General features: G+C 42.2%; 1 protein-coding gene across 4 annotated transcripts; it reads right to left on the minus strand.

Moving 5' to 3' along the window:
• Positions 1-6593: 6593 nt before the first annotated feature.
• Positions 6594-21257, minus strand: LOC139389981 (chemerin-like receptor 1). 4 transcript variants are annotated; one of them, XM_071137048.1, is made up of 3 exons: positions 21077-21257; positions 20760-20912; positions 6594-11000 (listed from the first exon to the last, which is right to left on the minus strand). In XM_071137048.1, the coding sequence occupies exon 3, from the start codon at positions 10978-10980 to the stop codon at positions 9967-9969; it is 1014 nt and encodes a 337-aa protein (XP_070993149.1). In that variant the 5' UTR covers positions 10981-11000; positions 20760-20912; positions 21077-21257; the 3' UTR covers positions 6594-9966. The 4 variants fall into 4 exon arrangements, 3 of the variants coding, with proteins under 3 accessions (XP_070993149.1, XP_070993148.1, XP_070993150.1); XM_071137049.1 differs by having other exon boundaries at positions 9745-11000; positions 20750-20912; positions 21077-21220; XR_011629450.1 differs by lacking the exon at positions 6594-11000 and adding an exon at positions 12562-13048 and having other exon boundaries at positions 21077-21220.
• Between the last annotated feature and the right edge of the window lie 3910 nt (positions 21258-25167).

The raw sequence follows: 25167 nt of genomic DNA on the forward strand, positions 1-25167 counted from the left end.
CGATAATATTGAAATGGAAGGAGTATCAGACCACTGCAAATCTACCAAGACCTGGCCGTCCCTCTAAACTTTCAGCTCATACAAGGAGAAGACTGATCAGAGATGCAGCCAAGAGGCCCATGATCACTCTGGATGAACTGCAGAGATCTACAGCTGAGGTGGGAGACTCTGTCCATAGGACAACAATCAGTCATATATTGCACAAATCTGGCCTTTATGGAAGAGTGGCAAGAAGAAAGCCATTTCTTAAGGATATCCATAAAAAGTGTTGTTTAAAGTTTGCCACAAGCCACCTGGGAGATGAAACCAAAATTGAACTTTTTGGCAACAATGCAAAACGTTATGTTTGGCGTGAAAGCAACACAGCTGAACACACCATCCCCGCTGTCAAACATGGTGGTGGCAGCATCATGGTTTGGGCCTGCTTTTCTTCAGCAGGGACAGGGAAGATGGTTAAAATTGATGGAAGAAGATGGATGGAGCCAAATACAGGACCATTCTGGAAGAAAACCTGAGTCTGCAAAAGACCTGAGACTGGGACGGAGATTTGTCTTCAAACAAGACAATGATCCAAAATATAAAGCAAAATCTACAATGGAATGGTTCAAAAATAAACATATCCAGGTGTTAGAATGGCCAAGTCAAAGTCCAGACCTGAATCCAATCGAGAATCTGTGGAAAGAACTGAAAACTGCTGTTCACAAATGCTCTCCATCCAACCTCACTGAGCTCGAGCTGTTTTGCAAGGAGGAATTGGAAAAAAATTAAGTCTCTCGATGTGCAAAACTGATAGAGACATACCCCAAGCGACTTACAGCTGTAATCGCAGCAAAAGGTAGTGCTACAAAGTATTAACTTAAGGGGGCTGAATAATTTTGCACGCCCAATTTTTCAGTTTTTGATTTGTTAAAAAAGTTTGAAATATCCAATAAATGTCGTTCCACTTCATGATTGTGTCCCACTTGTTGTTGATTCTTCACAAAAAAATACAGTTTTATATCTTTATGTTTGAAGCCTGAAATGTGGCAAAAGGTCGCAAAGTTCAAGGGGGCCGAATACTTTCGCAAGGCACTGTATATGATGAATGTGAACTTCAGATTAGGAGCCTGGAATCACTGGGTGTAGTGTCAGAAACCTATGGAAGCTTACTATGCCCAATCTTACTGCAGATGATTCCAGAGGACATAGCTCTTGACTATAGTCGTCAGAGGGGAGTAGATGATGAATGGAAAGTGTCTGAGATTATCAGTTTCCTACAGAAAGAGGTTCAGAGCAGGGAGAGAGCACTACAAATGACAAGATCATACAACCAACAGAAAGAGAGCAAACCATGGAACTAGTCATGCTTCTCCAATGAAATGAAACCAAAAAGACCCAACATGCCCTCTGCTGCAGCACTGCATACAGCCAGATAGCAACATTCTGTAAGGTCAAAGATGTGTCATGTGCAACATGTGGAAGCAGACATCACATTGCGGTGTGTACCAGTAAGAGGAGTGAGGTGCAACCCCCTACTGTTTCTGTAGATGCTGTTGTTTCCTCAGTTATTCCCCATTCAGTGAAGATGAAACCAGATGGACAGAACACTGTGTTGCTACAAACGGCAAAGGCATGGGTAGAAGGCCCATCGGGCAGGAAGATAGCTCATTGCTTACTAGATGGAGGCAGTCAGAGAAGCTTCATACATGAAAACCTTGTGAAGGGCTTGAAGCTACCAGTAATCAGACAAGAGGCACTCACTCTTCACACGTTTGGCTCCTCTGCCCCAGCAACATCCCAACGCAACACAGTGAAAGTCATCTTGAAGAATGTCTGGGACAAACAGCAGAGAATAGAGATAGAGGCAATTGAAACCCCACAAGTGTGCACAGCTGTGATGAAGGTTCCTGATGAACGGATTCAGTATGAGCTCAGTAAAAGGGGACTGCAGCTCGCAGACTTTCCAGGAGATGACAATGATCCTGAACTCTCTGTCCTGATAGGAGCAGACTACTACTGGCAGATAGTATCAGGCAGAGTGGAGCGACTGACGGAGACGCTAGTTGCTTTAGAGAGCACCTTTGGATGGTCGGTGCAGGGACCCGTGTCCATGTCAAGTGTCGCCGAGGCAACCTGCATGTTCATCCCACTTGATGAAGACACATTAGTCTCCAAGCAACTGCATGCATTCTGGGAGCTTGAGTCTCTGGGTATTCTAAGTGAAAAAACAAAAGACCCAAAGGAAAACGAGGCTCTACAAAGTTGAGGAAACAACCACCTTCAAAGATGGGCGATACCGTATGGAGTTGCCATGGAAACGAGAAATGCCAGAACTCCAAGACAACTATAGAATCGCCAAGAAACGGTTTGAAGGTCTGAAGAAAAGGCTGAAGAAGGATGTGACGTTGTACAGCAGATACAATGAAGTAGTAGAAGACTACTTACAACAAGATATGGCAGAGGACGTACCCAAGGACAACGCATCAAGTGTAGACAACGTAAAATACTACTTACCTCACCATGCAGTACTCCGAGAAGATAAGGTGACAACAAAACTGAGAGTGGTGTTTGATGCCTCGTCCCATGAAGATGGCTGTCCATCCCTCAATGACTGTCTACTCACAGGACCGAACCTGAATCCGGATCTGCTCAGCGTTCTGATAAAGTTCAGACTACATGAGATCGCAGACATCAAGAAATCTTTCCTGCAGATATCCCTAGCAGAGAGAGACAGAGACGCCGTGAGATTTCTATGGCTCACAGGCCCACCAAGGGGAGAAAATGAAGAGGAGCTGCGTGTGCTGAGGATGAAATGAGTGGTATTTGGAGCTTCCCCAAGTCCATTGTTGCTGGCAGCTACAATCAGGAAGCACCTGAAACAATATGAAACAGAACAACCAGAAGTTGTAGAGATACTGACAGAGTCACTACGTAGATGAATTCATTGCAAGATCACGCAATGTTGAAGAGGCTTACCTTGTGACAACAACTGCAAAGCGAATGCTGTCGATTGCAGGCATGGACCTCTGCAAATGGATGACCAATTCTCCTGAATTGAAAACAAAATGGGAGGAGAGTATGACAACTGACCACCCGTTGACGTTACAAACACAAGGATTAGTGCTGAAGGTTTTAGGTTTAGTATGGAGGCCGGAAATTGATGACTTTGTGTTTGACCTCAGACCGCTACTGAGCATTCTAAAGCAAAAGGAAAACACAAAGAGAAGTGTTCTGCAGTCGTCTGCACGTATCTTCGACCCTCTTGGTTTCTTAGCTCCCTTCACCATCAGGATCAAGTGCATGTTCCAGGAAATGTGGGAGAGGGGACTCAGCTGGGACAAAGAATTACCACCTGATCTGACACGAGAATGGCAACAGTGGTGTTCAGAACTACCGCAGTTACACCAGCTCACCATACCAAGGTGGTACAGAACAGACATGCGGCCACAGAATAACCACACCCTGAAACTACACGTGTTCTGTGATGCAAGTGAAAGGGCTTACAGTGCATAGCTTACTTGCAAGGTGAGTCACAAGACAGGGAAACAACAAGTCTAGGCGCATCCAAGTCCAGGGTAGCCCCACTTAAGAAAATGACGCTGCCACGCCTGGAGCTCATGGGATCTGTGATTGGAGCGAGACTAGCAAACAACTTGATGACCACACTGAAAATGGAAGAAAAACGGATCAAAATGTGGACAGACTCGATGATCGTGCTGCATTGGATTTGCAGCTCAGCTCAGAAATGGAAACAGTTTGTTGCGAACAGAGTGACGGAGATCCAGTCCTTGACCAATCCAGAGTCATGGTCACATATCGAAGGGAAAACTAATCCAGCTGACCTCCCTACAAGAGGACAAACTGTTTGAAACTTGACACAGAGCGAGCTATGGTGGAATGGACCCAGAATCACCCAATCAGTCCGAAGAGACTGATAATAACAAGGTTCCGGAATAGGTGAAAAAAGAACTCAAGTCCAGTTGCCAGGTTACTGTACAACTCGCAGCAAACAGCACAGACAGCACTGAACCTGTGTTGGAGCTTGAAAGGTACAGCAAACTGAAAAGAGTGTTCAGAGTTTCCGCCTGTATAAAGAGATTCATAGCCAATGCTCGTACAACCATAAAGATGCAAGGTGAACTGACTGCTGACGAACTGTTCGATGCAGAAAAGTACTGGATTAAGGTAACACAACAACAGAGTTTTGGACAGGAGATCAAACAACTGAAGGCAGGAAAAAGCCTAAACAATGACTGTAAAATCAGAGAACTGAAACCTTTCCTGGACGAACACGAACTACTCAGTGTAGGAGGAAGACTGCAACAGTCCAACTTCACATTCAGAGAGCAGCACCCATGGGTTCTGCCCAATAAGTACAGATACTCAGAAATGCTGATACAGTACCACCATGAGAAGGTGATGCATTCTGGAGCAAGTGACACTCAGCACCCAACGTTAAACAAGGGGGAAATGACACGCAGATGGAAGTACAGGCAGAGACTTGTGACCAGTTTCTGGAACAGTTGGCGAAGAGACTACTTGCTGGATCTAAAGTCAGCACACCGCTGTGACACACCACAGCCCACCCCACTGAAAGCGGGTGACGTTGTACTCATTGGAGAAGATAACATACCCAGACAAACCTGGAGACTAGGAAAGATTGAGTAACTGTTTCCAGGCCGTGATGGCTTAGTTAGATCATGTTCAGTTCGTATTACTTCAGGGACTATGTTGAGGAGACCTATTCAGTTGATATACTGCCTAGAGATCTAGATGAACAGTTGTTCATCGGGGGGGGGGTGAGGATGTTGTAACTTTAATGTGTTACAGAGTTAATTTTTAAGTTAATTCATTGAGCTGTATCTAAAGATATTTCTTTACAGTTATTTACATTTGTAATTGTATTGGTTTGTATTGAATTACGCTTTTTGACTGCAAGTTCCAGAATGCCTTGCAACAGGAATGAGAGAGATAACGCGACAGTTATGTGCAGGTGCAAAGTGATTAAGTGATTAAGCTGACTTTCCGCTAGCATCTTACCTGCATTGCTCTGTAGTATCTAAAGTTGTTAAATGTAACGTGAACAAGTATTATTACTAAAATAAGCTTTCATATCAAACCCGACGTCCCAAGTCATTACTTTGAAGTTAGTTAATCTAAAGCCCTCGAAGCTTCGTTATCAATCACACCACAAAAGCCGCAGCCCTTGCAGAGCAAGGGGAACAACTACTTCGGGGTCCGATTGAAACGCTATTAGCGCGCACAATCGCTAACTAGCTAGCCATTTCACATCGGTTACAATAACAAACATAGAATTCACATGCATAATGATACTAAATAACAATAGGCTAATACATCAGTCATGGGCTGACAGCCATCAGTGTAAATATGCACAATACTGATGATCAACATTAGCATCAATACAAATGTATAGCATTTTTTTTACTCATGGTGTTACATAACAGGTGCACTATGCACATCCTTGAATCATCACGTCAATATCATGACAAAAAATATGCTGATCAAAATTATCATCAGCAACGTCATCATCACCATGTTATGACAACCAAGCACAATGATGCCAGTCCAGACAGACTAGCCTACTCCTTCCTCTTCCCTGTATTTAAATGAGAAATGCCATTTGGGGTAAAGTAGTGTTTGGTCATGACAGTGGGAAATCCATCCTGTCTGACTGTGCCCACCCTTTACACCATGAGTAAACAATCCCTTAAAGTTACATACTAAACCACACTACTGACATTTTATCATATTCTTTAGTTCAGCGTTTCCAAAACTAGAATCTGGGGACCCCAAGTGGTTGATTATGAGATGATTATTTGAATCAGCTGTGTAGTCGTGCTAGAGCAAAACCCTAAAAAGTTCACCCCTTGGGGTCCCTAGGACCGAGTTTGGGAAATGCTGCTATCGGTCCTTGGCTGAGTCAGTAGTTAGATCAAACAACTCAGGAAGGGCTTGAAAGATACAGGAGCTTGACTAGTGGGGGGCTGCAGGTCCAAAAGCAGCTGGTCAGTGTTAGAATAGGACAAGTCGGGGGTCATGATTCTAGGTTGACTCAGAATGGACATCTCTGTGGGAACAACATAAATAGAATAACAATATTGAGTTAAATGTCAACTGGGCAGCACACAGCCCTTGTTACACAGAACAAGACATTTGAAATAGCATGTTAAGCTATTTGATCAATCTTAGAAACAGCAGTCACTCAATAAAAGGAGGCAAGAGGACCACATCCTGGAATCCAAGCCAATAGCACACGGTTGCTGTTCCTGATTTGTTGATTTGCTGTTCCTGACTTGTTAACTCCTTCCCTGTGTGTGTGTGCGTGTGTGTGTGTGTGCGTGCGTGTGTGTAAATGGAGGACAGTGTGTGTCAATGTGTGTGAATCGGTGCATGCAGTGTTTCTGCACTTTAATATGACATCATTATGCAGTTTTACATGTTCATAAGCTTGATCAAGTTGTCTCAGGTTTAATTTTAATTGGTCATTTCATACTTAAAAATGTTTCCTTCATAACAATTATCAGATTATCTTGAACCATCATCATAACATGGCCTGTGCATTGTTACACAATTAAACCCTCACGTTATTATTGTCAGGTTAATCATTTTTTACGGATAAAAGCATTTACAGTGAGTAGAATAACTTTGCGTTTTATTCAACTCTGAAACATTGCCCAGCCCCTCAATCCAATGGTGCAACACTTTACAGAGAGGGATTGAACAGACACAGAATGCATGTATTGACTAGGAAACAAACAGTGGTGGTTGGTGCCGTTTAAGATGGAAGATTATTTTTATTTTTTGCATGGCCTTATTTCTGTTACAGCATATTGGATGACTATCATTCATATTCTATACACCAAGCTCAATGTAACATCGATAAGTTTTATGCCACTACATGATACTCTAATTCAAATCAAAACAAATGTTATTTGTCACGAGCCGAATACAACAGTTAGACCTTACTGTGAAATGCTTACTTACAAACCCTTAACCAACAATGCAGTTCAATAGAGTTAAGACAATATTTACTAAATAAACTAAAGTAAAAAGTAACACAATAAAAAAACTATTCCAGAGGCTATATACAGGGTACACCGGTGCCGAGTCACTGTGCAGGGGTACAGGTTACTCGAGGTCATTTGAACATGTAAGTAGGGGTAAAGTGACTATGCATAGATAAAAAAACAGTGAGTAGCAGCAGTGTAATATCAAACGGGGGGTGTCAATGTAAATAGTTTGGATGGCCATTTGATTAATTGTTCAGCAGTCTCATGGCTTTGGGGTAGAGGCTGTTAAGGAGCCTTTTGGTATCCAATTGTTAGCGCCTAACGGTCGGATGCGGAGCATTTGCCATACCAGGTGGTGATGCAACCGGTTAGGATGCTCTCGATGGTGCTACTGTTGAACTTTTACATTTAAAAAATATATATATTTTACCCCCTTTTCTCCCAGGTGTTGACAACTACATTCTACATTTCATACTTTATTTAGTAAATAGTTACTATCTTGTCTCATCGCTACAACTCCCGTACGGGCTCGGGAGAGACGAAGGTCGAAAGCCATGCGTTCTCCAGAAACACAACCCAACCAAGCCGCACTGCTTCTTAACACAGCGCGCATCCAACCCGGAAGCCAGCCGCACCAATGTGTCAGAGGAAACACTATGCACCTGGCGACCTGGTTAGCGTGCACTGCACCCAGCCCGCCACAGGAGTTGCGCGATGAGACAAGGATATCCCTACCGGCCAAACCCTCCCTAACCCGGACGACGCTAGGCCAATTGTGCGTCGCCCCACGGACCTCCCGGTCGCGGCTGGCTGTGACAGAGCCTGGGCTCGAACCCAGTCTCTGGTGGCACAGCTAGCACTGCTAGCACTGCAGTGCCTTAGACCACTGCGCCACCTGGGAGGCTGTGGAGCTTTTTGAGGATCCCATGCCAAATCTTTTCAGTCTCCTGAGGGGGAAAAGGTTTTTTCGTGCCCTCTTCACAACTCTCTTGGTGTATTTGGACCATGATAGCTTGTTGGTAATGTGGACAACAAGGAATTGAAACTCTCAACCCGCTCCACTACAGACCTGGCGATTTGAATGGGCATGTTCGGCCCTCCTTTTTCTGTAGTCCACGATCATCTCCTTTGTCTTGCTCACATTGAGGGAGAAGTTGTTGTCCTGGTACCACACTCCTAGATCTCTGACCTTCTCCCTATAGGGCGTCTCTTCGTGGTCGGTGATCAGGCCTACCACTGTTGTGTCATCAGCAGACTTAATGATGGTGTTGGAGTCCACTTGGGGGCAGCCCGTCAGAAAGTCCAGGATCCAGTTGTAGAGGGAGGTGTTTAGTCCCAGGGTCCTTAGCTTAGTGATGAGTTTTGTGGGCACTATGGTGTTGAGATTGCGTCATCTGTGGATCTGTTGGGGTGGAATGCAAATTGGAGTGGGTCTAGGGTTTCCGGGATGATGGTGTTGATGTGAGCCATGACCAGCCTTTCAAAGCACTTCATGGCTACCGACGTCAGTGCTACGGGATGGTAGTCATTGAGGCAGGTTACCTTTGCTTTCTTGGGCACAGGGACTATGGTGGTCTGCTTGAAAAATGTAGGTGTTACAGACTCGGTCAGGGAGAGGTTGAAAATGCCATTGAAGACACTTACCAGTTGGTCAGCGCATGCTCTCAATACATGTCCTGGTAATCCATCTGGCCAAGTGGACCTGTGAATGTTGACCTGTTTAAAGGTCTTGCTCACATCGGCTATGGAGAGTATGATCACACAGTTGTCCGGAACAGCTGGTGCTCTCATGCATGCTTCAGTGTTACTTTCCCCGAAGCGAGCATAAAAGGCATTTAGCACGTCTGGTAGGCTGGCGTCACTGGGCAGCTCGCGGCTGTGTTTCCCTTTGTAGTAATAGTTTGCAAGCCATGCCACATCCGACAAGTGTCAGAGAGGTGTAGTATGATTCAATCTTAGTCCTGTATTGACACTGCCTGTTTGATGGTTCGTCTGAAGGCATGGCAGGATTTCTTATAAGATTATTAGTGTTGACAACAGGCAGTCCTTGGGCAAGTGATTTTTTTGTATGTTCCCAAGTATTCCCACAAATAAAAAAAACAGACATATGTGATCATGTAGCAATGTAACCAAGGAATGAAATGTATGTTATTTTCAAATACAATCGGTTTTTGGGCTAGGTTGTGGAGAAATTGCAGTGTACAAATTATTATAATTGGGTGCCGCCTCCCCGACCATTCGCTCCGACAAAAAACAGCTCGCAGGTGAATGTAGTTGTCTACCCCTGGTGTAATGTTAACACACTATTATAAAGCAAAACTTAACAGCAGCCTAAATATTTTGTAAGTGCACATGTGAACTTGCTATTCCACATGTGAAAGTTTGATTTTCAAATGTTAAAGTGTTTCACATGTGAAACTGGAAATGAGATTTTCCTGTGATTAAAAAAAATGATGTGTTCTCCTCATGTGGAAAGGTGGTGTTAACATGTGAACATACTGTACGTAAATAACATACTGTAAATATAAAAACTGACCACTTTTCAGCTCAACATGTGAAAATGCTATTTCACCTCTGAAAAGGTTATTTCACATGTGAAAATGTGATTTTGTGTGAAAATGTGATTTTAACATGTGAAAATAAAAATGACACTTTCTTGCAAGGGACATTTTTCCTATCGCATATTGTAACATTTAATTCAAAATAAATATTTTCAGAAATGTTAATGGTTATATATTTCATCAAATCTTTATTTAATACGCATTTGAAAAGAAAATAAATACAGTTTAAAATATAAGACATTTGTTACCTTGATCAAGAGGGATTTAGAACAATGTGTAATTATACTGTACATACTGTGAGTATACAATTCATAAAAATTATAGACCAAAATATTGTATATTTTGCATGACATTTACAAGTACATTTCAAGCAGGAAAAGTATGTTGTATTCCCATTACTGTTCAAGGACATTGTCCTCCCTATCCAGGCAAGTCATCTCATGGCCCTCCTCTCCTTCGTCCTCTGTCTGAGGGGTCTCTTCAGGCTGTGAGCGAAAGTTATGCTTAAGTTCTTTATTTCCTTGCCAGATGCAGATGATAGGATAGATGCAGCTGTTTAAGACTGACAGGGCAGTGGCTGTGGGCAATACGTATCTGAACCATTTGTTGTCTATCCCCATTGCGATTTGCGGCATAGATAGACAGAGGACAGGAGCCCAGCATAGGAAATGGGCAATAGTCACAGGTCGAATAACCAATGACTTCACTTGGTTATTTCCCCTGCTGTTAATGCAGCAACGACTGACACATGTCACACCCAAAGGGAGCAGCAGCCCAAAAATTAAGCGACAGCTCACCACAGCCATCATTCTCTCCTTACCCTCTTTAGAGATCCGGCGTTGTTCAGTATAATCATAGTTGTCAAGGCAGACGTGTCCATTGACAGTATACTGAACCTCCCTGGACAGTAAAGAGGGGGCGCTTAGTATGGCCCCAGTGAACCAGGATAGCAGAACCATGCTGCTGGACATGTGATGTTCAAAACATCTGGGGACACACCAGCGCACATTCCAGAAAGTGATCATCACTGAGGCAGAGAACATATTCATAAACATCACAAAGGACCCCAGCTTGCAGACAACCTTCCCAAATGTCCAGGAGAAGTAGTTCCAGGCTGTGATCAAGTAAAGTGGAGTGAAGAGGCAGAAGATGAGGTGGGTGGCAGCCAAGCCAATGATCAACATCCGTCGACTCAGTTTCTTCTTGGACCTGTATTTCCAGACAATCATGAAGATGACGGCAGCGTTGAGCAGTAGACCCAGTAGAAGGTTGGCTGAGTAGACCGACACATACATTAATCTCAAGCCAGTCCTCATCTGATACATCTCATAGATGACTGGGGACTGAGATGGTATCACCACTGAATCATTGTAGTCATCATAGTCAGATGAGTTGATTGGGGGAACCATGATTTCAGTTGTTTTTTACCCTAAGAAAAAAGGAATGCAATGATTCTGTCAGAACAGGTCCTGTATGCAATGACTGCATTTACATCAGTGGAGGCTCCTCATAGGAGGAAGAGTAGGAACATCCTCCTCAGTGAATTTCATAAAAATATACATTTTTAAACATTTAAAAAGTTCAAATTTTTAGATAAAACTATACTAAATATAATCACGTCACCAAATAATAGATTAAAACACACAATTTTGCAAAGGTCTATAGTAGCCTCAACAGCACTCTGTAGGGTAGTGTGTAGCTGGAGGACAGCTAGCTTCCGTCCTCTGGGTACGTTGACTTCAATACAAAACCTAGGAGGCTCATGGTTCTCACCCCCTTCCATAGACTTACACAGTAATTATGACAACTTCCGGAGGATGTTCTCCAACCTATCAGAGCTCTTGCAGCATGAACTGACATGTTGTCCACCCAATCAAATGATCAGAGAATTCATCTAGTACTGAAAGCATGAGCTACAGCTAGCTAGCACTGCATAAAATGTGTTGAACAATAGTTGAACAGTTTTTTTCACTTACTATGTTAGCCAGCTGGCTATGACTACACAACATAACATTGGAACTCTTCCAAGTCAAGGTAAGCTTTTGATTTGACAAATTTATTGCCACCGGGCCTATTGATGTAACTGCCTACTGACTGTACACTGTAATGTTAATGCATGATTGTAGCGGGTTTACTAACGCATTAGTTCTACTAGCTATGCTTACTCTGACACTAATTTAGCTAATATGGTGACAACGATGTAGGCTGTGTGTAGCGGTTTGGCTTGGAAAGGTTTTTTCACCTGGTCACATACGGCTGATGTGTTATACATTGAAGTCCACAAGCAAATTGTGAGGATTTATGCTGATGCTCTATAACCGCTACCATATTACGTAAGATTGAATTGTTTGAACAGCTGCTTTGTCTTCGTGTGTGTGTGTGTGTGTGTGTGTGTGTGTGTGTGTGTGTGTGTGTGTGTGTGTGTGTGTGTGTGTGTGACAAGAACTAAGCAACATAGTGTGACTTGCATGTTGCAAAGCGGTGTACTGTTTGCTACATTTGCCTTGCCTGTCTGTGTGTGTGACAATATTGAGCACATGGTGTGACTTTCTGCATGTTACAAAGTTGTGGTTAATCAGGTATAGGGAGGGGTGGTCATCACGAGGTTTAACTGAGATGGGAAAATACTGAACAACACAATAGCAGGAACTGAGCAACTGTTATAACTAGGGTGTGATACCAGAACAGTAAGAATCTATACATCGACAGAGGGTGGAATCCAAGAAGCGCCAAGAGGCTGGGACTAGCCTGAGCGACCTGCGATAGGCTGAGCAAGTCTAAACCACGCTTAGCCTCTACTGTGATAGGTCAACAGACGGGTTGGAACTACAGTGGGGAGAACACGTATTTGATACACTGCCGATTTTGCAGGTTTTCCTACTTACAAAGCATGTAGAGGTCTGTAATTTTTTATCATATGTATACTTCAACTGTGAGAGACGGAGTCTAACACAAAAATCCAGAAAATCACATTGTATGATTTTTAAGTAATTAATTTGCAATTTATTGCATCACATAAGTATTTGATCACCTACCAACCAGTAAGAATTCCGGCTCTCACAGACCTGTTAGTTTTTCTTTAAATCAAATCAAATGTATTTGTATAGCCCTTCGTACATCAGCTGATATCTCAAAGTGCTGTACAGAAACCCAGCCTAAAACCCCAAACAGCAAGCAATGCAGGTGTAGAAGCACGGTGGCTAGGAAAAACTCCCTAGAAAGGCCAAAACCTAGGAAGAAACCTAGAGAGGAACCAGGCTATGTGGGGTGGCCAGTCCTCTTCTGGCTGTGCCGGGTAGAGATTATAACAGAACATGGCCAAGATGTTCAAATGTTCTTAAATGACAGGCATGGTCAAATAATAATAATCACAGGCAGAACAGTTGAAACTGGAGCAGCAGCACGGCCAGGTGGACTGGGGACAGCAAGGAGTCATCATGCCCGGTAGTCCTGAGGCATGGTCCTAGGGCTCAGGTCCTCCGAGAGAGAGAAAGAGAGAGAGAAAGAGAGAATTAGAGAGCATACTTAAATTCACACAGGACACCGGATAGGACAGGAGAAGTACTCCAGATGTAACAAACTGACCCTAGCCCCCCAACATAAATATTGGAGGCTGAGACAGGAGGGGTCAGGAGACACTGTGGCCCCATCCGATGACACCCCCGGACAGGGCCGAACAGGAAGAATATAACCCCACCCACTTTGCCAAAGCACAGCCCCCACACCACTAGAGGGATATCTTCAACCACCAACATACCATCCTGAGACAAGGCCGAGTATAGCCCACAAAGATCTCCGCCACGGCACAACCCAAGGGGGGGTGCCAACCCAGACAGGAAGATCACATCAGTGACTCAACCCACTCAAATGACGCACCCCTCCTAGGGACGGTATGAAAGAGCCCTAGTAAGCCAGTGACTCAGCCCCAGTGGAAAGATGGGAACCGGCCAAGCAGAGACAGCAAGGGCGGTTCGTTGCTCCAGAGCCTTTCCGTTCACCTTCACACTCCTGGGCCAGAATACACTCAATCATATGACCCACTGAAGAGATGAGTCTTCAGTAAAGACTTAAAGGTTTAAGAAGCACTCCTGTTCTCCACTCATTACCTGTATTAACTGCACCTGTTTGAACTCGATACCTGTAAAAAAGACACCTGTCCACACACTCTATCAAACAGACTCCAACCTCTCCACAATGGCCAAGACCAGACAGCTGTGCAAGGACATCAGGGATAAAATTGTAGACCTGCACAGGGCTGGGATGGGCTACAGGACAATAGACAAGCAGCTTGGTGAGAAGGCAACAACTGTTGGCGCAATTATTAGAAAATGGATGAAGTTCAAGATGACGGTCAATCAGCCTCGGTCTGGGGCTCCATGCAAGATCTCACCTTGTGGGGCATCAATGATCATGAGGAAGGTGAGAGATCAGCCCAAAACTACACGACAGGACCTGGTCAATGACCTGAAGATAGCTGGGACCACAGTCTCAAAGAAAACCATTAGTAACACAGTACGCCGTCATGGATTAAAATCCTGCAGCACACGCAAGGTCCCCCTGCTCAAGACAGCGCATGTCCAGGCCTGTCTGAAGTTTGCCAATTACCATCTGGACGATCCAGAGGAGGAATGGGAGAAGGTCATGTGGTCTGATGGGACAAAAATAGAGCTTTTTGGTCTAAACTCCACTCGCCGTGTTTGGAGGAAGAAGAGGGATGAGTACAACCCCAAGAACACCATCCCAACCGTGAAGCATGGAGGTGGAAACATAATTATTTGGGGATGCTTTTCTGCAAAGGGGACAGGACAACTGCACCGTATTGAGGGAAGGATGAATGGGGCCATATATCGCAAGATCTTGGCCAACAACCTTGTTCCCTCAGTAAAAGCATTGAAGATGGGTCGTATCTGGGTCTTCCAGTATGACAACGACCCAAAACACACAGCCAGGGCAACTAAGGAGTGGCTCCGTAAGAAGCCTCTCAAGGTCCTGGAGTGACCTAGCCAGTCTCCAGACCTGAACCCAATAGAACATCTTTGGAGAGAGCTGAAAGTCCGTATTGCCCAGCGACAGCCCAGAAACCAGAAGATTCTGTATGGAGGAATGGTCCAAAATCCCTGCTGCAGTGTGTGCAAACCTGGTCAAGAACTACAGGAAAAGTATGATCTCTGTAATTGCAAACAAATGTTTCTGTACCAAATATTAATTTCTGCTTTTCTGATGTATCAAATACTTATGTCATGCAATAAAATGCAAACGAATTACTTAAAAATCATACAATGTGATTTTCTGGATTTTTGTTTTAGATTCCGTCTCTCACAGTTGAAGTGTACCTATGATAACAATTACAGACCTCTACATGCTTTGTAAGTAGGAAAACCTGCAAAATCTGCAGTGTATCAAATACTTGTTCTCCCCACTGTATGTCTATCACAGTATAAGAACCGCTGTTTACTTACATCCTGTCAGTTCTCTGTTCTACCCTGCGTGGTGTTATAGTGAACCCGTATGTACGAAAAATTGCATTTGCCATTTATTGCTCGAATTTAATTAAAGATAATTAACGACAGATTCTGACTTTTATTCTTCCTGATACCGGATTTGAAAGACGCAGCCTCTAACAAAAGGGAAAGGAGAGAGGAGGAGAGTGCATAGATGCGAGAATGAATACAAAGTGCTGTGTTAACGCAGGATCAGGGGTGTATTCATTCCGCCTATTCTGTTGAAAAACATTTCTTAAACGAAAGCAAACAGAAACAAAACAGAGATAAACATGAATTTGTCCAATAGAAACTCTCTTTTGCAACTGTTGGACTATTGATTACATCCTATATCAGCTAGATGCATATACATTGTAAACTTTCATTCATATTCTAGGTTGTAGCAACCTCATGGTGGATATAGGGAAAATTCAAGTATCATGTAGTAGACTAAACCTATTGCTGTTACATTGAACTGGGTGAATGGAATATGAATGACAGTCATCCAATATGCTGTAATAGAAATAATGCCATGCTCATAAAAAAAAGATCATCCTCCCTCATCTTAAACGGCACTAATTGCCGTTGTAAAAGTAAAAAAAGTACATTTAAAAAAGTAAAAGTACATAAATGCTCCTTCATTCCAGTTGATCAGTAAATAATGTTTATGTTGCTAGATCTAAAATAAAAACTTCCATCATTCCCTGTAGGTATACTACAAATTGTTCATGTTATACTTGACCACTACTGGATATATTCAAGGCAACACAAAAATCAACACAAAGAACAGCATGCTAAGTTTTAGTGAATGGTATGCTAATTGTAAAGCCAATCCATCAAACAAGTTGTTTGTAGCCTGAGAGTGGCAATAGCAATGGTCCTAAAGTCTGGAAGTTAACAGCTTCCAGTTCAGAAGTGTTGCTGATACCGTATGGTCTAAGAAAAGAGTTCAAAGGAACACAAGACAAACATGCTGTTGGTGTAATGATTTCCACCAAAGTTCTTAACCTTACCGTAAGGAACAGATTTAGAATATTCTGTAGAGAAAAAGTGCAGCTTCCCAAACAGTATTCAAGCGATGTTAATCACTGATCCCCCTTCAAAAAAAAAAAAACTCTACAGTAAATTCTTTAGGAAATGAACATCCTGTATTCCAGGACAGCCCAGCACCAGTAATGCAGAACAGACTACATCAGTAAGCCATTTCACTAAAAGAGTCCCTTTCACGCCCCTTTAATATTTTAAATAGAAATTGTGAACCAATATTGAAACCTGTTATATTAAATGAAGTGCCTTTTAATATAGACCACATGGATAATTCAATAAATCAAATGTTTTATATGAATAAAGACTTGGTAAAGTGCTCAAACTCAGCATTTTGACATGTCCCTCTGTGCTTCTAGGAAGATTTTTTCCCTACTTTATGAACATTTCTCCAAGTTTTCACCATCATTGTAAAGCCCTAGTTATTTTGTTGTTTTGACAAATTCGTTTTTGAAGATTATTCATTTCATGTGATTAATGATTCATTTGTCTGTCCCTCATTTTAAGAACCCTGGTAGATGAACTTCACTCTTTTTTTTACTAGAAATACAGATTTAGAAATATTTTTTTTCAAAAGAAACATTGAACATCTATAGTCAAATCATAGGGTAAAAGCAGGTGAGCTGGTTGTACTTTATTTTACAATTATCTGGTGTTTTTGGGTGGAAAACTGAGCGGGTCGAGCGTAACACGTAACAAAATGTGTGGATATTGCATTCAATTATCATTCCCTGTTGCACACAACACACTTCAATTCCCCATGTCAAAAGGGGATGGTCAACCCTGTTACTTTATTTGGCACTTAGTCTTTTCTCTTCGAGTTGGGATAACATGGTTTTTATTAAGTTGAACATGTGCTCTACATGGCAGAATGTTAAAATATGTTTTTTTTCCACTAAGTTACACTACCCAAAAGGGACTCGTTTTGTAAAACGACCTTATTACCCATCCGCTCAAACTGGTACACTTATTAGGTACTTACTATAGTCCTTTTGTTTTATTTAACCTCTTGAGATGTGAAAACTTGTACTTTATGACAATGTAAAAAAAAAGTGAAATCATATACAGTGGGGCAAAAAAGTATTTAGTCAGCCACCAATTGTGCAAGTTCTCCCACTTAAAACGATGAGAGAGGCCTGTAATTTTCAATCATAGGTAGACTTCAACTATGACAGACAAAATGAGGGGAAAAAATCCAGAAAATCACATTGTAGGATTTTTAATGAATTTATTTGCAAATTATGGTGGAAAATAAGTATTTGGTCACCTACAAAAAAGCAAGATTTCTGGCTCTCACAGACCTGTAACTTCGTCTTTAAGAGGATCATCTGTCCTCCACTTGTTACCTGTGTTAATGGCACCTGTTTGAACTTGTTATCAGTATAAAAGACACCTGTCCACAACCTCAAACAGTCACACTCCAAACTCCACTATGGCCAAGACCAAATAGCTGTCAAAGGACACCAGAAACAAAATTGTAGACCTGCACCAGGCTGGGAAGACTGAATCTGCAATAGGTAAGCAGCTTGGTTTGAAGAAATCAACTGTGGGAGCAATTATTAGGAAATGAAAGACATACAAGACCACTGATAATCTCCCTAGATCTGGTGCTCCACGCAAGATCTCTGTGCTTCTACACCTGCATTGCTTGCTGTTTGGGGTTTGAGGCTGGGTTTCTGTACATCACTTTGAGATATCAGCTGATGTACGAAGGGCTATATAAATACATTTGATTTGATTTGATCTCACCCTGTGGGGTCAAAATGATCACAAGAACGGTGAGCAAAAATCCCATAACCACACGGGGGGACCTAGTGAATGACCTGCAGAGAGCTGGGACCAAAGTAACAAAACCTACCATCAGTAACACACTACACCGCCAGGGACTCAAATCCTGCAGTGCCAGACGTGTCCCCCTACTTAAGCCAGTACATGTCCAGGCCCGTCTGAAGTTTGCTAGAGAGCATTTGGATGATCCAGAAGAAGATTGGGAGATTATCATATGATCAGTTGAAACCAAAATATAACTTTTTGGTAAAAACTCAACTTGTCGTGTTTGGAGGACAAAGAATGCTGAGTTGCATCCAAAGAACACCATACCTACTGTGAAGCATGGTGGTGGAAACATCATGCTTTGGGGCTGTTTTTCTGCAAAGGGACCAGGACAACTGATCCGAGGAAAGGAAAGAATGAATGGGGCCATGTATCGTGAGATTTTGAATGAAAACCTCCCATCAGCAAGGGCATTGAAGATGAAATGTGGCTGGGTCTTTCAGCATGACAATGATCCCAAACACACCACCCGGGCAACGAAGGAGTGGCTTCGTAAGAAGCATTTCAAGGTCCTGGAGTGGCCTAGCCAGTCTCCAGATCTCAACCCCATAGAAAATCTTTGGAGGGAGTTAAAAGTCTGTGTTGCCCAGCAACAGCCCCAAAACATCACTGCTCTAGAGGAGATCTGCATGGAGGAATGGGCAAAAATATCAGCAACAGTGTGTGAAAACCTTGTGAAGACTTACAGAAAATGTTTGACCTCTGTCATTGCCAACAATGATGAAAATTACAGGCCTCTCATCTTTTTAAGTGGGAGAACTTGCACAATTGGTTGCTGACTAAATACTTTTTTTGCCCCACTGTATAGATTTGTATTTTTTTAAGATACACTTCTCAAAAGGCACCGAATTGGTGGAACCCAAGTAGTAAAGAACCAAGCAGGCCCTAGTGTGGAGACTGCAGGACTTTTAATGATTAACATTTAATGTTGGTCATAGTCTATAAAAAAAAGTTAATTATCAACTGTGTACTGTAAGATAGACTTTGAGCACAACATGCAGTGGCTAGTTTAATTTGGTGGGCTGAGCAGCAGACTCCCAAAATAGGGATCTACAGTATTTACATTGTGTGAATGATCTCATCCTAAAACCCTTTAAGACAGAGCAGCACTTTGTGCTATGGGAACAAAATGCATGAACTTGCCTTGAGTTGTGACATGTTTTAACAGACATGTCTCTAGTGTTCAGCATGTCCCATCAAAAAATAATCTCACTAAGACTGCATTCTTTTGGAGTTCTGGATGGTACATATTCACAATTACCCATTTATCTAATGTTTTTTTATGCTAAACATTCCATTATATGCAGTATTTATATTGATATAAAGATAACTACTGTTCTTCATATTACTGAAGGTCTGCAGATCCTGGGAACATAGTGAAAACAAAGACTTCTGTTTATTTATTTTTATTTCACCAGGTAGACTAGTTGAGAACAAGTTCATTTGCAACTGCGACCTGGCCAAGATAAAGCGTAGCAATTTGACAGAGTTAGACATGCAATAAACAAAACATACAGTCAATAATACAGTAGAACAAAAGAAAACAAAGTCTATATACAGTGAGTGCAAATGAGGTAAGTTAAGGAAATACGCCATGGTGGCGCAGTAATTACAATATAGCAATTAAACACTGGAATGGTAGATCGGCAGAAAATGAATGTGCAGGTAGAGATACTGACCAAGCGTACCGTGTGTGGCTGCCCATATGTCAAAGCCATATCTGCAATTGATTTAAATACCAGCCTAAGAATGTTACCCAACTGGAATATTAGTAAAATATTTCTTTTAAAAACACATCCTTTTCCATCTATACTAGTTTACCAGATATTTAATGGTTGGGGGAACAGTCTCTACAGCACAGGTAAATCATTGACCTAAACCTGGGACAGCATCTGTGTGCTACACCCACAATATTATGTGATCTGTATGTGTATATGACCAATACAATTTGATTTGGAGTCTGTAAACAGGGGTACAAAGTGAGGATGGCTGAGGGGGTGTCCGGAGAAAGGCCCCCGTTAAATTGGAGAATTTTTCCAAACTGAAAACAGCCTTTTCCTGCAATCTAAAGCCACAATCTTTATGCTTAATTATTTGTAAAACATGTTTATTTTTCTGCATGTCTAAGCATACTTGAGCTGTTTTTATCCTCCTGACTGGTGGTTATTTTAAAAGAAACAATGCTTTTCTGCATCTCTGCTAAAAATCGGTGTAAAATATTGAAAGGAGTGTCATATTCAGTTCACTTAGTTTATACTTGCTTTTCTAAAGTCTACCAACCTTGCCAGCAGGCATGCCAGCTAAGATAGACAAGCTGGCTACTCTAAAGTGACTGAGCCTGAAATGGCTTCATGGTAGCTAGTTATGAGGTTGGGTACCTATCTGGGATAGCTAAAACCAACTTCATAAAATTGCTAAGCAGCTAGTAGTATTACAGAAAAAAAGGACAAATCAGAGGGCATGTGCCCCTTATGTGAATGACATTAACTATTTCACTGCAGCAGTGCCCACTGCATGTCACAGCCTATCTGACCCACTTCAGCAGAGTCACTTTTAACTTTAGAGAACATGGAGACCTGCTCATGTGTTGCGCACACCTCTTGGAGGGAACGACCTCTTGGAGGGAATGCAACACCCTGCTAAACTCAACTCCCCGTGGAGTGAAAGAGGTATGTGATTGTAGGTGCAGGTAAGGTATGACAGAGGCAGAGAAGTTTACCATTAACAGGGAATTTATTTCCTTCACACAGTAAGGTGGGGGAAAAGGAGCCGGACAGAATCAAAGCAAAGTAAGTTAAAGTTAAAGAACCCCCTCTCCTACCTTTACTTACCTATTCTTTGTGACACCTGGCGCGCTAACCAAAATACAGGGGATGGTCCACCCAGGTCTTACATAGTGTGCATAGACTGAGTATATACTACAGGTATATGTCTGCCCACAGGTCTCTTGCGTAAGCACTCCCAAGGTGCCTTCCTCTTCCCCCCTGGGAAAAAAACAACAGAATTACTAACATAATGCGAACAATTTCAATAATCAAAAACAGTCCTTTTGAAATACACATACGTCTGCAGGACCGTCTACTAAATACTTTACAACAATTATTCAGACCAACAACAAAACACAGGACATGCCAAGAAGCTCTCTCACCTAACAAAGGAACACTGTCTTTTAAAGCTGCAGAAGGAGTCGGTAATTGCAGACAGCTGTATCCCCTGAGGAGAGGGCAGGGTCAGAGCTCCAATTGTCATAGCTCCAATTGTCGATGGGGCCGAACAATCAGCTGCTTTGGACTTCAGGAAGCCATTTCCTGAAATACACACATAAATACATACAAACCCACAACAACACAGAAACTGGGGAGCGTAACCTCATGTACCCTGCAGATTAGATTTCCCAATGAAGGTCTAGCTATAAATAATTAACCAGTACACACAACAATGGCTTGGTTTCAGGCAGTCTCACCATGGGAAAACTTGAGGGGGATTCAGGCTCGACTTCCTGGTTGGTCTTGAACGGCCTGTTTTTTAGGAGGCTGTCTGGGAAACATGCCAGACAGTAAGAGGGCTTGCCATATTTTATATCAATGTTCATAGTGTTTCCTCAGCCAAACATGGCCTCACATGGTTCTGTTTTGGGTCTTGGAATCCTGGAGGGTTGGGGCAGTGTTGTTACACATGGTGTAGTTTGGGTGTAATCCAGAGACTCCCTTTCTAAATCAGTCTCAAGTGAAGAAACATTTGTGATATCTATTAACTGTCCTGTAGCCTACCTACCACTACAGGAATGACTGTGTTAGATTACAACACATTTCTACCTATTTACAGAAATGTTAATGAACTTAAATTGAAGCGTGGTTCATTCTGCGTTGTGTAATTTAATGAGGACACTGCCACAACTGATGGTCTGCTTGTTGGATTTTTATTTGCCCTGCGCATGAGGAGACAACGCACAATATGTTAGCCCTTGGCGCAGTCACAGCTCTCAGGCACCTGCTCGAGCACATGGAAACTCACTCAAACACTGTCCCAAGTACCCACAAGTTACAATAGGTACCCTAGTTAGCGAGCTCCTTAAAATTTGTTAACATAAATATTTATATTGTCCATATTGTAACAAAACTTATGGTTGCATAACGGCACATTGTGTAACATTACCACGGTTTTATATTTAAAAATTGCAGAGCCAAGGACAACATACCTTGCTAGTTGAAGGTCAGGCAAGAGAGAACAATAGGGGGGTACAGAAATACAGATAACCCACGATGGACAAAACCAAAATATAACATGTTTTACAATCAAGTGTATTTACAATATACAGTCGTGGCCAAAAGTTTTGAGAATGACACAAATATTCATTTTCAAAGTCTGCTGCCTCAGTTTGTATGATGGCAATTTGCATATATCCCAGAATGTTATGAAGAGTGATCAGATGAATTGCAATTAATTGCAAAGTCCCTCTTTGCCATGCAAATGAACTGAATCCCCCAAAAACATTTCTACTGCATTTCAGCCCTGCCACAAAAGGACCAGCTGACATCATATCAGTGATTCTCTCGTTAACACAGATGTGAGTGTTGAGGAGGACAAGGCTGGAGATCACTCTGTCATGCTGATTGAGTTCAAATAAAAGTCTGGAAGCTTCAAAAGGAGGGTGGTGCTTGGAATCAATGTTCTTCCTCTGCGACCATGGTTACCTGCAAGGAAACACGTGCCGCCATCATTGCTTTGCACAAAAAAGGGCTTCACAGGCAAGGATATTGCTGCCAGTAAGATTGCACCTAAATCAACCATTTATCAGATCATCAATAACTTCAAGGAGAGTGGTTCAATTGTTGTGAAGAAGGTTTCAGGGCGCCCAAGAAAGTCCAGCAAGCACCAGGACCATCCCTAAAGTTGATTCAGCTACGGGACCGGGGCACCACCAGTACAGAGCTTGCTCAGGAATGGCAGCAGGCAGGTGTGAGTGCAACAGCACGCACAGTGAGGCGAAGACTTTTGAAGGACGGCCTGGTGTCAAGAAGGGCAGCAAAGAAGCCACTTCTCTCCAGGAAAAATATCAGGGACAGACTTGATATTCTGCAAAAGATACAGGGATTGTACTGCTGAGAACTGGGGTAAAGTTATTTTCTCTGATGAATCCCCTTTCCGATTGTTTGGGGCATCCGGAAAAAAGCTTGTCCAGAGAAGACAAGGTGAGCGCTACCATCAGTCCTGTGTCATGCCAACAGTAAAGCATCCTGAGACCATTCATGTGTGGGGTTGCTTCTCAGTCAAAGGAGTGGGCTCACTCAAAATTTTGCCTAAGAACACAGCCATGAATAAAGAATGGTACCAACACATCCTCCAAGAGCAACTTCTCCCAACCATCCAGGAACAGTTTGGTGACGAACAATGCCTTTTCCAGCATGATGGAGCACCTTGCCGTAAGGCAAAGGTGATAACTAAGTGGCTCGGGGAACAAAACATCGAGATTTTGGGTCCATAACCAAGAAACTCACCAGACCTTAATCCCATTGAGAACTTGTGGTCACTCCTCAAGAGGCGGGTGGACAAACAAAAACCCACAAATTCTGACAAACTCAAAGCATTGATTATGCAAGAATGCACAGCCATCAGTCAGGATGTGGCCCAGAAGTTAATTGACAGCATGCCAGGGCGGGTTGCAGAGGTCTTGAAAAATACTGACTCTTTGCATCAACTTCATGTAATTGTCAATAAAAGCCTTTGACACTTGTAATGAAAATGCTTGTAATTGAAATGCTTGTAATTAGAAATGCTTGTAATTATACTTCAGTATTCCATAGTAACATCTGAGAAAAATATCTAAAGACACTGAGGCAGCAAACTTTGTGGAAATTAATATTTGTGTCATTCTCAAAACTTTTGGCCACGACTGTAGATATGAAAAAGTGTTTGTACACAAACAAAATAATATTAGCTATGCAGCAGTAATTCAATTTAAAAAACACACTGAATTATTATAATTATTATAAAATTGTTAACATCCCCTCTTGACCTGGCCTATTTGAACTGGTCCTTGTGTGCAACTTGGTGCATAATCTAGGGGAACAACATCACACTGCTACATAAACATGCATCTTGGCCTGAAGCTATTCTCCACTTCAGATAGTATTATCATGTTAAAACATGTTAGGTGGTGGTGGTTTCCTCACATTCTACTTTGATTTAACCTATCTTGGGTAGGGGGCAGTATATTCATGAAAAGCATGCCCAAAGCAAACTGCCTGTTACTCAGGCCCAGAAGCTAGGATATGCATATAATTGGTAGATTTGGATAGAAAACACTCTAAAGTTTCTGAAACTGTTAACATAATGTCTGTGAGTATAACAGAACTGATATGGCAGGTGAAACCCCAAGAACAAACCATCCAGGGTGGAAAAAATTGAGGTCATAGAATTTTCTAATTGCTTTCTATGGGATACCCTTATTATTAGGAACCTGGTTGCAGTTCCTATGGCTTCCACTAGATGTCAACAGTCTTTAGAAATTGTTCAATGTTTTTCTTTTGAGAAATTAATAAGTAGTCCTATTCATTATAAAAGTGTCACTCCAGGTGGACACTACTGTTTTCGTGCATGTGAACTGGAGCGCGCTTCACATTGTTTTTATCCGGTATTAGAAACAGTTTATTCCGTCTTAAATTTTATAAATTATTTACGTTTTAGGGCACCTGAGGTTGGATTAGGAATGTTGTTTGAAATGTTTGGACCAAGTTTACAGGTAACTTATTAGATACTTTGTAGGCATGTTGGGCGAGTTGAAACCGGTGTATTTCTGAATCAAACTCACCAAATAAATTGACATTTTTGGGACATAAAGAAGGACATTATTGAACAAAAGGACAATTTGTGATGTTTCTGGGACATTTTGGAGTGCCAACAGAAGAAGATTTTCAAAGGTAAGGCATTAATTACAGTATATCACTATTTCTGACTTTTGTGGCGTACCTGCCTGGTTGAAATATGATTTTCATGTGTTTGTTTGCGGTGTGCTGTCCTCAGATAATCGCATGGTTTTCTTTCGCCGTAAAGCCTTTTTGAAATCTGACACAGCGGCTGGATTAACAAGACGTTAAGCTTTATTTTGATGTATAACACATATTTTCAAGAATGTTAAATATTTGAATTAATTATTTTTGAATTTCGCGCTCTGCAATTTCACCGGATGTTGGCCAGGTGGGACGCCTCCTGCCCATAAGAAGTTAACCTGATAGATAT

Source organism: Oncorhynchus clarkii, chromosome 30, assembly GCF_045791955.1.
Source record: "Oncorhynchus clarkii lewisi isolate Uvic-CL-2024 chromosome 30, UVic_Ocla_1.0, whole genome shotgun sequence".
In the NCBI taxonomy this organism is placed as follows: domain Eukaryota; kingdom Metazoa; phylum Chordata; class Actinopteri; order Salmoniformes; family Salmonidae; genus Oncorhynchus; species Oncorhynchus clarkii.

Excerpts from the sequence above, each read along its gene's own strand:
- LOC139389981 (XM_071137048.1), bottom strand. The coding sequence starts at position 10,980 with ATGGTTCCCCCAATCAACTCATCTGACTATGATGACTACAATGATTCA.